This window comes from Plectropomus leopardus, chromosome 4 (assembly GCF_008729295.1).
Source record: "Plectropomus leopardus isolate mb chromosome 4, YSFRI_Pleo_2.0, whole genome shotgun sequence".
Taxonomy (NCBI): Eukaryota; Metazoa; Chordata; class Actinopteri; order Perciformes; family Serranidae; genus Plectropomus; species Plectropomus leopardus.
In genome coordinates, this window is record NC_056466.1 from 19,128,354 (window position 1) to 19,142,406 (window position 14,053).

The window sequence follows — 14,053 nt, forward strand, 5'->3', positions numbered from 1 at the left end:
TATTCTTGCTACTGGGCTGGTTTTATCTGTGTCAAAGAACAGTCTCAGTCAACACCACAGTTAGCCAGAACATAAGATATTACTACTTAAAAAAAAACTCTGAATCTGATGTCCAACAGTTAGATTGTTTAAAGTTCAGGCTCATGATGACATTAGCCTTTAGATCAACGGGGAGTCAAATACTGTAAGGCTAAATGTGTACAGTGTCTGCCCGGCGTGAGATAAAATAAAACAAAGGACAGTGTTACAGTGCGTATATTTGTGTATTGAAAGTAGTAAGTACATAGAGAATATGTTTATATAAACTGTATAGCAGTGTGAGTGAGAGACTCTTTTGGTCTGTGTTTGGGACTATGCTGCTGTGTGTGATTTATGGCCTCTCATATTTTCCCTCTTTGTCACAGATCCTGAGTCGGAACTAGTGGCTCCGGCGATCGTGATCGGACCCAAAGACACAACAGTGGTGGCAGGCAGCGAGGCGACGCTGGAGTGCATTGCAAATGCAAGGTAAATTTATTTTATTTACACGCATACACACACACACACACACACACACACACCCACACACACACACACACACACACACACACACACAAGCACGAACAATTCCTTTCTTGCCAGACAGCACTGTTTTCTTCCAGGGCAATTAGAGGACACCACATAAACTCGTAGCTCAGCAAGTCTGTCCCCCTAGTATTAGCGCAGACACACAGTGCACACAGCACACACATAAACACACACACACACCAGTACCAAGTTAAGTTAAACAGAAGTTGGATCAAAGTCCCATCTGATATCAGCAGAGAAGCGTAACACACCCACAAACCCACAGTGGCCCATGCCAAGTATTGCATATACACTCACACTTACACACACGCGAATGCACACACACAGACAGACACACCGACACAGGGGGTGCAGTCTACTCTGACTCAACAGATGTTTTTCAAAACAACAATAAATTCTACTTCAGTTTAAGAGTTGCAAGGAACAGAGCCAAAATCAGTTTCCGCTCATCTCTAAGATAAACACTTTGCGACCTCCCTCTGTGTCAGGAAAAGACAACTGAGCTGTAGCTTATGTGTACTTTATGTTAAACAACACAGTATTTGTTTTGAACACAGCATGTAGTGTGTGTCCTTTTATTTCCTCTAAACAACTGTTTGGGATAGACTCTTCTCTCACAAAAAAGAAACACTTTAAGTCATAGGGGTTGGCATGAGTGCAGGTTATCTACAGTATATATATATATATATATCTTCTGTGGGACTTGTGGTGTTTTCTGTATTACATACTGAATAATCTGAATCCAATGCCAGGGGCTGGAGAAGCAACTGTTTGGCCATTTTTCTGCCTTCTTTTGGGAGCGTACTACAGTTCAGCCAACTGCCCTGCAAGAGAACTACATCTTAGGTAGCCAGAGTTACATCCTAGTATATACACAAGGAGAACCTTATTAATACCCTGCACTTTGTAATATGCTGTCAGAGGCATGTCCTTGCATGAGTCCAACATTAATTGGAGAGAAAAGTGAGGCTGAGGTTGCTTTGACCGGATAAAAGCCCTGAAAGCCTGAATCTTCTGATCCCAACAGGTGTTATTCAGAGCTCAGTGTTTCACTGCGTTTTCTTTGCTCAAGGTTTTTGTTGGATTGTGTTATTTAGTCTGGGCTAGGCGTGCTGCTCCGATAAGTGAGAGCTGAAGTCCATTTAAACGTGTCTCAGCAGCACTTGACCAGCACTTGACCACAGGGAAGCATCCAGGTACAGTATGAAAAAACAAGTGGCTGAATCATATCATTCACATAATAGAAGATAAGAACATACCTACAGTAGGTTTAAAAAAGAAAAATCTTAGCAACAGCAGGATTCATTCCCATCATACAAATAATGAGAAATATGCTCCGGCCAGTATTTTTTCTTTTAACTCCATGTAATTGGGTCTTTGCAACCCACTCTACTGGTATTACAAGTGCAGACAAATTAGCTCAGAGTCTCCTGCATTTCTTCTTCCAGAAACAACCCACTCCACAGGGACTATTTCTGATATCAGAGAATCCACTGAAAGATGCTCACTCTAGAGAGAGAATTCTGTACCCAGGGAACAACTGAAAGAGAGAAACTATTCCATTGAAGTTTGGGAGAAAGAAGAGCATGATCAGTGAAATCAAGTGCAGTGCTGAAGTCTAAAAGCATCTGCTATCCACATCCATTAACCATTAATCAGTCATATGCACCAATGCAGTCCTAGTAGAGTGCTAAAATAATTAGGAGTTTGATTGAGCTCAAGCTGTGCCAGTCGGCCTTATATTAGAGGCTGTAAAATCAGCTTTTCTGTCTTTGGGTACATTTTGGATTCTTTTGTTGTGGACAGGACCCACTGAGTAAGCACATTAAAATTTTGACATATCAGCCTCGCCGTGAGTTTAATTACTTTTTCTTCCGACTTTGTCTACACCTGGAGGTGTATCGTCTGAGAGTGAAAGCAGTGTACTCTCAACTGTATCCACAGAAAAAGCAAAACACATTTTTTGTGTGATATTTCATTATTTACAGTTGGACTGCATAATAAGTGGATTTGGCTGCACATTCATCCAACTCACTTTTTACGTAACTTCTTAAACATAATGGTATGTAGTCTCTTGCTTGTACTAAACTGAGCTTATTAACATCCACAACAGAAACAGAAATGCAAGAATCATCAAAAAAGACAAATTGTTCCTTGTCTCACCATATCATATAGCCAAACTTTGTACCATACATCATAAAGCTGTAGTTGGAAACTTTATAAAATTAACTTTTTGTCATATTTGCTTAAACTGTCATTATATTCACAAAGAAGTACACGAGAGAGGTTATTTGAGGGAAAAAACGTGTTCCTCTGTCCTCTTAAATTGCTTCTAATGGCCTTCCCACAGGTAAAAGCTGTAGCTTTAACTTGGCTGAATTACCAGCTTGTTTTCACTTCCTCTACATCTCTTAAAAAGACCCTTGTTAGTGCCATGTTATGTCATGTCAAAGTGATTGCTATTGAAATAAAAAACAAAAACCTTTGTAGAAGTAAAAATTCAATCATAACAAATCAAAAGAAGGTATCATTAATGATCTTTAAAATATATATATATTTAAGAATTCACTTGTTCAGTGTGACAGTAACTTGTATTTCACACGCAGCCTTTTGATTTCATTCTTTTATGTCTTTCCATCTGACTAATTTCTGTTTGTAAAATGACTCTTGATACATTGGTTTTTACCAACCCCTCTAACCAAGAACCCAATTACTATTTTAATCCTATAAGTAATTGGCACTGGAATAATTAATTCCTGTTGTTTAATTGCAGCCTTAACAATGTTTTAATATGTTTGTGATGATGTTTTATCAATGAGTGCTCCTATTTGCATCACTACTTTAATTATTTTCATAGCTTACTGTTTGTGGACAAATCCCATAATTAAACTAAGTCTTTTAAGATGTCCTTTAACAAAATGCATCTGGAAGGCAGTTCTAGCGGCTGATTACATAATTAGCTGTGGTCCTGTTGTTCCAGTAAATCAGTTGCAAATTTTAGTGCAGATTGCTTATGAGAAGAAAAATGTTGCATGAAAATGCTCCAAAAAAAAAAAAGAAAGAAAACTGAGATACGCTTTCATGAATAGATACAATGCTGTATTAATGCTGTCTTGCACAAATACACACACAGACACACACGGAAAAAGATGGTGTTTTGATGTTGTTTATCCAAAACAAAATTTCACTATACATGAAAACCCATTTCCTTTCTCCAGCATCCAGAGTAACAGACTGACGCTCCTTCATGCTGAGTAGAGCTGACTGCTCTGATATACAGACTGTCATCATTCATTTCCTGCCTCATTGACACATAAACTGATGGATTTAATATGTTGTAATTGCCTACTGTCACTCTTTCCTTTTTCTCCAATTCACTCCACTCCTGCTATTCTTTCTCTTCTACTCTCATCCTGTCCTCTGCCCTTAGACCAGTGGACAGCCTCGTGGTGTCATGGAAACGTGATGGGCGTCGTCTGGCCGGTGGGCGTCGGCTCATTATTCCTGCCTCCACCTCCTCTGACACAGGGTTATATGTTTGTGAGGCATTGCTTAGCAACAGCACTGCCAAACCTGTGGAGGCAAGGGCACACCTCACTGTAATGGGTAAGTAAAAAAAAACAGTCATTCCCAAATGCACGCATGCACATGTGCGCGCACACACACACACACACACACACGCACACACACACACACACACACACACACACACACACACACACACACACACACACACACACACACACACACACACACACACACAGAGCCTAACATGATTATCCACGATTATCCTAGTCTTGACCCATCAAAGCTAATACCCTCAGTATGTACCATTAATTTCTATTTTTGCCTCACTCTCGTCTTTTCTTATACATTTTTATTTGCTCCAGGCGCTGTGTCACCCTGTTTATTCCTCCATTTATTCCTACTTTTCTCCTGGAAGCATGACTGTGAACACCCGGGGCAATGACTGTCAGCTACAGAACTACTCGAGCTGAATCTGTTGTCCACACTCACCAACAAACTGCCCATCGCAGTCACAAACAGCTGTTACGTTCATGTACACACTAATAAATTCATGTGTCCTCACAAATGCATGCATGCATGTCACAGTCACAATCACAAAAAGGCACTGTGGACACACATGTCGGTTTGCCCAGCAGCTAAATTAGTTTTGTTCCCTGGAGTCGCCAATCAATAAGAGAACACTGAGAGCACTCAAACAGGAGCGAACTCGTCGCAATCCACTCCTGTCCTCGATATGTGTGCGTAAATAGAAAACAACACACACGCGCGCTGGCAGGGAGTGTGTGATTGATGAAGCGAAACTTTTCTCCCCCAGTTCGTCAGCGTCTTTTTGATCTGCTGTGATTGTCGGAGCGAGGGAGCACCTAACGCAGAGAGAGCAAACTACCCACGCCTACAGAATACTCACTAGTCAGAAAAGACCTGCCTGAATATTTATATCCTGCTCATTCTCTTTCTGTTCCTCTGCTCACTATCTAACACCAATTTTTGTACCCTCTTTTACCGTCTTTCGCCTCCCTCGATCGCTCTCTCTCGACATTATCTTCCTTCATTAGGCCAACAGCATTGTTAAGGCTTGCCTGGCAGGGACAAAGTCAGCATACATTCATATGTATCAGCGGAGTAGAGACTGATGAATACATTGGTACTGATCCTCTCTTTCTGCTATGGGCTCAACAGACCTTAATGCAATGAAAGGGATTCCTAAACAGAATAGTGTATGTGTCTGTGTGAAAGAGAGAGACAGCCTCAAAGGTATTCATGATTCAATTTCATTCCTTTTCTACCCAGATCCACTAATCGGAATATGTATGACAGACTACTGGTGCAAACAACACTATATCTGTTGTTGTGCTCCATCTTTGTTTTCCAGGCAGACAGCTGAGAATCGGCAGAAGCTCAAAGCTCTAAAACCCAACCACCCAAACACTCCAAAATGTGTTTTGTTGTATTTGTGCATCTAGGTCCTTGCACTCACCTGACTGAAGCCGATTAATGCATCCGTGTTATCGGTGTCACGCCACATGGCTGTTATTCATCTCTTGTTTTCCCTGTTCTTCTGTTCACTGCACGCCTCCCTCGTTCTCTTGTCAAAAATCGTGCTGAATTCCACCGTGCACAATAAAGATAGGAGATGCGCTTATGTGTGGGTTTAAAAGTAGAGAACTTTAAAGTCGAGAAGAATAAATGTAGCAGCAACACGGGAGTCAACTGTGTAGCTGTCCACACACACACACACACACACACACACACACACACACACAGCATGATCAAACTTGCAGTTTGTTTTTTTTTTTTATTGCCACCTCAGTTTTCCCGTTCACTGTGTGAAGCAATGTAGGAGAAAGAGAGAGAAATCACACTGGAGGAAAGGGGATTTCTTTTTTCTTAAGTTGAACAGCATTAAAATGACAGCACGTTGTCAAAACATTACTATTATATGTTATTATTAAACAAGTATGGAGCCTAAGAGAATAAGAAAAGAAATGAAACCTCTATGAAAATACCTTCTCCTAGTTCGTGAAAAATTATATCTTTGTGACAACCAGTATACACATTCATTATTTAGTGCATACACTGGACATTTCATTTTCCTCAAATTCATTTTTCAGTGAACAGGTGCTGCTACTGTGTGGAGCCACTTTTCCAAAGATGCCAGACTGAAAATGAATTAGCCAGCCTGTCTCCCTCTCCCCCTCTCCGGGCTTGCTGTGTCAATATCTCTCACTAAATTTTAACAAATGTTTTTGAAAGAAATGGAGCGTATGCAGAAGGAGGTAAATTTTTCATAACACGTAGCATTACACACCAAAAGGCAAATATTCACATTCAAATCGAAGGGAAGCTTTGTCTCGCAGCTGCTGTCAGCATTTAAAGCGACACTGGTGAAGATGTTTAGAGGGAGCAGTTATTGGCGGTGAAATGAAGTAGTTTAAAAAGAGGATTGTTTCCCTTGGGAAACTCAAAGAATGTGTTTTTCTGTGTGTGTGGAAGTCATTTTACAGGGCATATAGACAGAAACCCTGCCATGCAATGACACTAAAGATACTCAGGGCCAAGAGGGGGATCCATTTTTATTCTGCAGTGCTGTGTTTTTCACTCCAAGTCTCTTCTCTATTAAAAATAAGTACTTGTATAGGGCAAAATCCCATTTTTATTTCAAGATTTCTTTTAAGCTATGTAATGCTTTTGAAGCCTTTTTGAGGGCTTTTTATTGGTAGTTCAAACATGTTGCCAGCAGCAGGGGGTGTTCTTAGTTTTTGTTGTTCAATTTCAGATGTTACTTTATCCGTTTGTTTATTTAGAATGTGCTGCATATTTAAATGCTTTACACTTTGTGTTTCTGACATTTTTCCCTTCAGAGCCACCCTCTCTGACTGCTCAACCTAAAAAGAAGATCCTCGCTGACCTCGACAGGAATGTAGACATCCCCTGCCAGGCTACAGGTACACTGTGTGTGTGTGTGTGTGTGTGTGTTTGTTTGTACACCTAAAGGATTTGTCTCATGTACTCACATGCCCATATGTTCATTGAAAGAGTTATTGGTCATGACGATCATTTCTCCTGTCTTAATTGGCTGTGAGGAGTTCTGTTGCTAAGGTGATTTAAATTTGAGAAATTGGCAACAAAATCCACAGTTTTTGTTCTGTGTAAAATACATCCATCCAAACCTAATGTAAGGCATGCGCAGTTAGTCATGCCAAGTGGGTATCTCGCAAAGTTATTGTTTTTTAAGGTATGAAATTTCCTCTTTTTGTTTTCTCAGAGAGTGTTTTAATGTGAAGCTCTGGTGGACTGATAGCAACACATACCAAAACACCATCATTTTGGAAGATAGCCACTTCATTTGCGCAGGTTCAAATAAGCTTTGGCTAAACTTTGAAATGCATTTTTGCACAGAGCGACAATTGTATACTTTGTACCCTTCCTCTGATACTGAAATTGCATCAGGAACGGATGTCTTTACTGTCAGTGTGGAGAGAAAGAATCAGTACAGGGGTAAATAACTTTTATTGATTTAACGTGTACTTTCAGGTCTCAGTGTGCTTTAAATGGAAAAATACAACTTTTATACTTAACTCTCTCGCACATTTCCACGTGGTATTATTGTTGGCACCACTGCTGCAAAGTCAACTGGATTGCTTTACATTTTTTTCAGATCCTATCAACAAAGCTCTTTTTTTCTTTTGTCGGGTAAAGTGTTCACAGTTACCTCAGTTGTTCCACCATCTGCCATTTCTACTACTGGGATTAGTGACTGCAAAGATTTTTCACTGTTACTGTTTGATAACTGGGTATAAGTGCCGTCAGCTACTGAGTAAAACAATAGCGCTATCCTCTTCCTGTTCCGGTTGCACAATAGTTGACTCACTTTCTTTGTGCCGCTTTCTCAGGAGATTCTATGTGGTGGCAGACAGAAATGCAAAGTGAAAACGAGGTTTATAGGGAATTTATCTTAATGCTGTTGGTGTCATCATTCAATAGGCATTACATTGCCCAAACAACATTTATTTCATCATAATAAGTTAAACCAATTCATTCAGTGGGATTTCGGACAATCCAACAAGCACTTTGAAGCCATCTGAGAGTATAATTCTACTGGTGTTTGCAACCAGTAGAATTATACCTTCAGAGGGCTGGAAAACTTCATACCTTAAAGGGATATTATCCCCTTCAAATGAGCATTTGTATATCAATTTCTCGCTCTGTGTTACATGTGAAGAAAGTGTTTTTCTTGAATGCCTCCACATTGAACAAGGAATCAAAAAAATTCAGAAAATTCTTAATGAACTTAATGAATTCTTAATGGCATATAGGCAGACGTGTTTAAAATCAGTAAAACTATATCAACTGCACAACTCATGCGGTGCAATCCAGGTCTCATATATCAAATTGTATGCTCAATCCTAACTTAACAGAAACTTAGCTATGCACTTTTCAAAGCCAGACTCCATTAACAAAACAAGCAGATTTTACCTTGCTGAACCACTGGTCTACCACTGCCTTGATCAGTTAATTTGTTTGTAACATTGTGGGACCTTGGAACTTTAAAGAGCTGGTTCATATTCACTAAAATCACACAAAAACACAAACAAAGTAACCAATTAAGGTGGAAGAAGACCAGCAGCTGCTGTGTTCAGGAAGGTAAAATTACTGTTTTTGTCACTGGAGTCTGGCTTTGAAGAGAGCATTGATAAGTTTCACATTTGGTTCAGTTCTGTGTTGTAAAGGGCTTTCTGTTTGAGAGGTACTAAGCATACAACTGGGTGAATGAGACTTGAATAATTCTGCATGAGTTGTGTGAGACTTTGTAAACGGATACGACTTAAATTGATTGTCTCCGCTTTTGGATTATACTTCACCATGGAGGAATTCAAGAAAAAAAAAATCTTCATAAATTTAACATAACACGTCATAAGTAAATCATATTAAAATGGCCATTTGATGGGTGAAATATTCCTTTACTGTTGTATGTTTGTCTGTATCTAAGCCGCAAATAGTTAACAGTTTGCAGAGGCTGTTGGGTCTCTTTTCATATGATGAGACTGTTTACCATAAGTATCTCCTGCCCAGGGTGTGTCAAGGTGACTCTGTCGACCTTACATTTTGCTGAGGTTTGGTGTCATCATTGTCTGCCTCTTGAAGACTGACAGCATACTCCTGACAGTATGAGCATATTAACATGCTCAGACCAAGCCTAAAATTGCACTCATTCATGACTCTCGTTTTTAAATGAATTACATGGACATTTGAGCAGAGGTGGACGCAGCTCTGAAAACTGCAACGTACTCTTCTCTCTCTCTCTCTCTCTCTCACACACACACACACTTAGCAAGTGTGTTTCTCCTCAGTAATCTGATACAGTGGCAGTGTAATTAAATAGCAGAGGCCTGAGGGTATGAAGAGAGGGATGGAGACTGGGAGGAAGAACGAAGCAAGGAGAAAAAGACAGAGTGCAGAGTGACAGAGTGAGCGAGACAAGGAGGGGGTGAAAAATACTTCACGCATGTCTGTGAAAGCTTGACACCAACAGATTGAGGAAAAGTGTGGAATTCATCTCTCCTTTTCTCAAACGCACACACACACACACACACACCAACACACCAACACACACAGTGGTGTGGAGGGTTGAGACAGAGTAATTGCTTGAGCCCCCTGCCTGTCATATCTGGCATGTCCGTCAGACAGATGGAAGCCGATACTGTAGATATTCGGTGTGCTGCTTTTGCCCACATATTTTATTCAGAATGTTTTTTGGCCCCTTCTGCCACCCTTACCCTACCACCCACACCCTCCAATCAATATATTATTAGCAGTCATTATGCCCGCATGCATATTTATAGGGAGAGAGTGGGTAACAGAGAAGAAAGATTGGTGAAAAGAGTGTGTGTGTGTGTGGCTGTTTTAGCGGGAGCTGGAGCAGTTTACTCAGCAGTGAGGTCAGCTAGCTTTTTATTAAGGAAATTGAACATTTTCTTACTTTCCCTCTGTGTTCGGTTTTTTTTTTCATGTACCTGCACACATGTAGGTGTGCCCCAGCCCAGGATAGAGTGGTATAAGGATGCAGTGCCCCTTTCCAAACTGGCTAACCCTCGCTACAAGGTCACCACAGCAACCGGGCTGACAGTGCGCAGGGTGCAGCCAGGAGATGGAGGAATATTCCAGTGCTTCGCTCGCAACGCTGCTGGTGAAACTCAGGCACATGCGCAACTTCTTGTATCCAGTGAGTTTGTCTGATACGCAATAACACACACAAGTTTACACTTGTACACACCTACGGCATCATTGCCTCTTTCACTTCTCTGCAATCTCCTTTTTTTGGCTAATTAAACCTCTCTTGTGACAGCTGTTGTTTTTTCCTTTGAGTTTCTTTCTCCTGCATTCACTCTTACTCTGTACTAATGTTGGTATGATTCTCAGCCACCAATGTCATGGTATTTCTAAGTTTATAGCAGGCAGCTGGACTTGCCTGAGGTTCTTGAAAACATTTCACCTTTGGTGGCTCTCGTAACTCCCCACTAGACAGTTAGCACTGAAGAAGCCTCTTGGATGAGAGGTGAAGTGTCTTCAAGAAACTCGTGCAAGTCCAGTTGCTCACAATATAGCACTTAGTTCTACTGTACTCCTTTTTCATCTCCTTTATTTGTCTCTATCAGTTTCTTCGCATCAGCTTACATATACCGTAGTTGTTCTTTAGGGCTGCAGCTAAAGATAATTTTGATTATTGATTAGTCTCCAGATTTTTTTTCTCAACGAATCAGTCTCTAAAATGTCAAAAAAAGATTTTTTTTTTTTGTTTTTGCAAAATAGTTGCATTTTAGTGTTGCCTGACTTATTGATTATTTTAGCCATCTTTCCAGCTGTATTGTTCTTACCACCCCACTTTTTTCCTCTACATTTGGCCTCCACAAACATTCATTTTAATTTGAAAATACACGTCTAGGATGTTGCTAGGGCTGTCCCAAATACCAGTTTTGGGCATCAACGCTTTAGTGAGAATATTCCCGATTAATTCAAGCTTCCATGGGGGAAGCGAAAACATAAGTCGAACTTTTTGGGATATTACAATTAGCCACTTTGGTAGCATGTAGGTCAGTAACATTAGCCCAAATAGACAGAAAAAAAGAAGATTTTGCAGGAAGACTTCGCCGTTACTTACAGTTTTCAGGTGATTAGCTGGTTGTAGATTTGTGATATGTCAGTTTCCTTTAATATCTTGCTTCTTGCCAGTGAATCTTTAAGCCTGTCAGGTGTAATCAAACTGTCCCAGTTTCAGTACTGCTGGACTCCTAATGACTGATGTTAGATGAGAGCTAGTCGGGGTCACAAAACTTTTGCTAAGTTTATATGTCCTTGTTTGAGAAAAACTTATAATAATGTCGGGTTATAATATCTTTATTGGCTACTTGAAATTTAATGTGATCTATATAAATATATATAATTGGAGCATTCAAATACTGATTTGGACATCGATTGCCATGGCAGTGATCAAAGCTTCAAAGCAATCGAGTTCTTTACTTTGTAAAGTGAGTCTGAGTTGTGTTTGGGCTTGAACATGATACTGTGTCCAAAGTTTTTCTTCTGTTTTGTGGCAGTAGGACTAGCTAACCACAGCCCCACCTGAAACACAGGACCATTTTGTTTTTGAAATTGAAGTGATATTTTAGAGTCAGTTGAACTCTGTGCTTTAACTTTGCAGTGCGTGTTAACTGCAGACGTCTGCACGTACGGTTATATTTGTCTCAGTAGAGTTACGCTCTGTTTAGTGAGCGTTATAATTAAAAGTCCCCATGGAGCTCCCACACCACCTTCCACATTTATGCACACACACGTAGCACCAGCTAATGAATAAAGCCTCCATTGATCAAAGAGGAGGCATGTGTGTTTAGATCAACATTGTCATTCTTTCTTTTTTCCATTCTTGTGTTTTCTGTTAGCCATTAAGCTTCATTCTCGCTCCACTCTTTTCCACGAATCTCTTCTCAGTATCTATCCATCTGTGTTCATTCCTCTCATGCTCTCTCCCTGTGTTTCAGGTGTGGCCCCCACATTTACATTCCCTCCATCAGACCAAACAGTAACTGATGGAAATACAGCCTTGTTTATGTGCCAGACGAGCGGAGCTCCAAAGCCCGCCATCACCTGGAGGAGAGGTAGCCACACACACTCTGCATTACACATTGAGCACGCACACAACGACGCAGAGACGCTGACATGATGTGTTTGTAATTAAAAATCTGCTTAATGACTTAATTACTTCTAGCCACCTCAAGGCTATTTTTATTATTTTAGCTCTCTGTCTCTCTCTTTGTAGGATCACAGGTCTTAGCCAGCGGCTCTGTCCAGGTTCCCAGGTTTACACTGTTGCAGTCAGGTGGTTTGCAGATTCAGCCAGTCAGCTTCCAGGATTCAGGAGAATACACGTGCATCGCCTCCAACTCGGAGGGAACCATCAACACCACCTCTACGCTCACTGTCTGGAGTAAGACACACACACACACACACACACACACACACACACACACACACAAAAATACATTAACTGGTTCAATATACATTTGCTAAACAGGCTAAAACAGACATGGAACACTAATTTATCCGTAGCTGTCAAATTGCATTAGCTCAGGCTGGTGAACAGCACTGTGATTTGTTATCGATATAGTGGGCTGGTGTAGTGGCAAAGTAGTCATCTGATTGGCCAGCTTTGAGGCTGATTGATCAGCTGGTAAACTCATTGATTGGCTGATTTTTTTTTTATATACAGCCTGGCAGATTCAGATTAAATACTGTAGAATTTGATCAACCACAGTTCTCATTTTATAAGTGTTCATCATATGTTATGTGAAAACTAAACTCATCTAATAGAGGCCTGATCACATCCTAAATATAAGTTACTGGCATAACCGATGCTCTGTACACTGGATTTTTTTTTCATTTATGTTTTTACTTTTGTTATACTAAGTCTTTGTGTGTCTTAGTGTGTATTTGTGAGTGAAAGGAAGCCTGCCGGTGTGCTGTTTAGCCTCAGTAGTTCAAGGCTGAACTGTCAACCAATTAATTTCTCATTATTTTTGAGCAGCATACATTTAAATGTACACATTTTACTAAGACTGTGAGTGGTGCTAATATAAGAGAATACTAAACAAATTTACTTTCAGCCTGTGAATGTATATAACCTGTGATACCCCTCCTCCTCTCCTCTCTGTCTCCATTTGTGCTTCTTCTCTGCAGTACTTACTGTTTTTTTCTTTTCTGTAGGTCGTACAGTCATTTCTGTGCCTCCAACAGACCAGCGTGTTATCAAAGGAACCACCGCTATCTTGGACTGTAATGCTACCCATGACCCCAGAGTCAATATCAGGTACCTGCTTGTTTGGTAATGTGTTTACGTACATCTGTACCTTCTCATATAGTGTCTGCTTCCTTTCTCTATTGTCCATGGCTTTCTGTATGCCTGTGAACAGTATAGAGTACGTGTGTTCTTCTTCTCTCACAGCTTCAAGTGGGATCGAGGTGGTGTGCCAGTCCGCCCCTCCAGTGGGGGCCGTGTCTCCATGCGCCAGGGCTCCCTCACTATTGGCCAGACGTGGTCAGGTGACATTGGGGATTACACGTGCACCGTGACATCACAGGCCGGCAATGATTCTCGCTTCGCACGCCTAGAAGTCATGTGAGTTCAGAGAGTCATGTGAAGCTGATTTGACCATGTCACACTCATTTCTGATGTTTTTACCTTCGGACAGACAGACTAGCTGTTTTACAGTCTTTGTGCTAACCTAAGCTAACTAGCTGCTGTATCTCAACATGCAAAAGTGTATCAATCATCTCATCTAACTCTTGGCAAGAAAGAAAATAAATTCAAGAGCCTTTTCACACCTGAAAGTCTGAACTAAGGTCTGAAACAAGGTTCACATTTTTTGTTACATTGTATACATGATCTTGATCATTTTGGTGTCAC

At 40.6% G+C, this 14,053-nt stretch overlaps 1 protein-coding gene across 1 annotated transcript in view; it reads left to right on the plus strand.

The window, feature by feature from the left end:
* The window catches only part of LOC121942083 (protein sidekick-1-like), a 268,045-nt gene that overhangs the window by 163,205 nt on the left and 90,787 nt on the right, over window positions 1–14,053 (plus strand). The window contains exons 7-14 of the mRNA XM_042485177.1: window positions 405–507; window positions 3,998–4,173; window positions 6,957–7,040; window positions 10,124–10,318; window positions 12,132–12,248; window positions 12,410–12,577; window positions 13,354–13,456; window positions 13,592–13,765. Of these exons, the coding sequence (XP_042341111.1) occupies window positions 405–507; window positions 3,998–4,173; window positions 6,957–7,040; window positions 10,124–10,318; window positions 12,132–12,248; window positions 12,410–12,577; window positions 13,354–13,456; window positions 13,592–13,765 (1,120 nt within the window). The remainder of the gene's footprint in view (window positions 1–404; window positions 508–3,997; window positions 4,174–6,956; window positions 7,041–10,123; window positions 10,319–12,131; window positions 12,249–12,409; window positions 12,578–13,353; window positions 13,457–13,591; window positions 13,766–14,053) is intronic.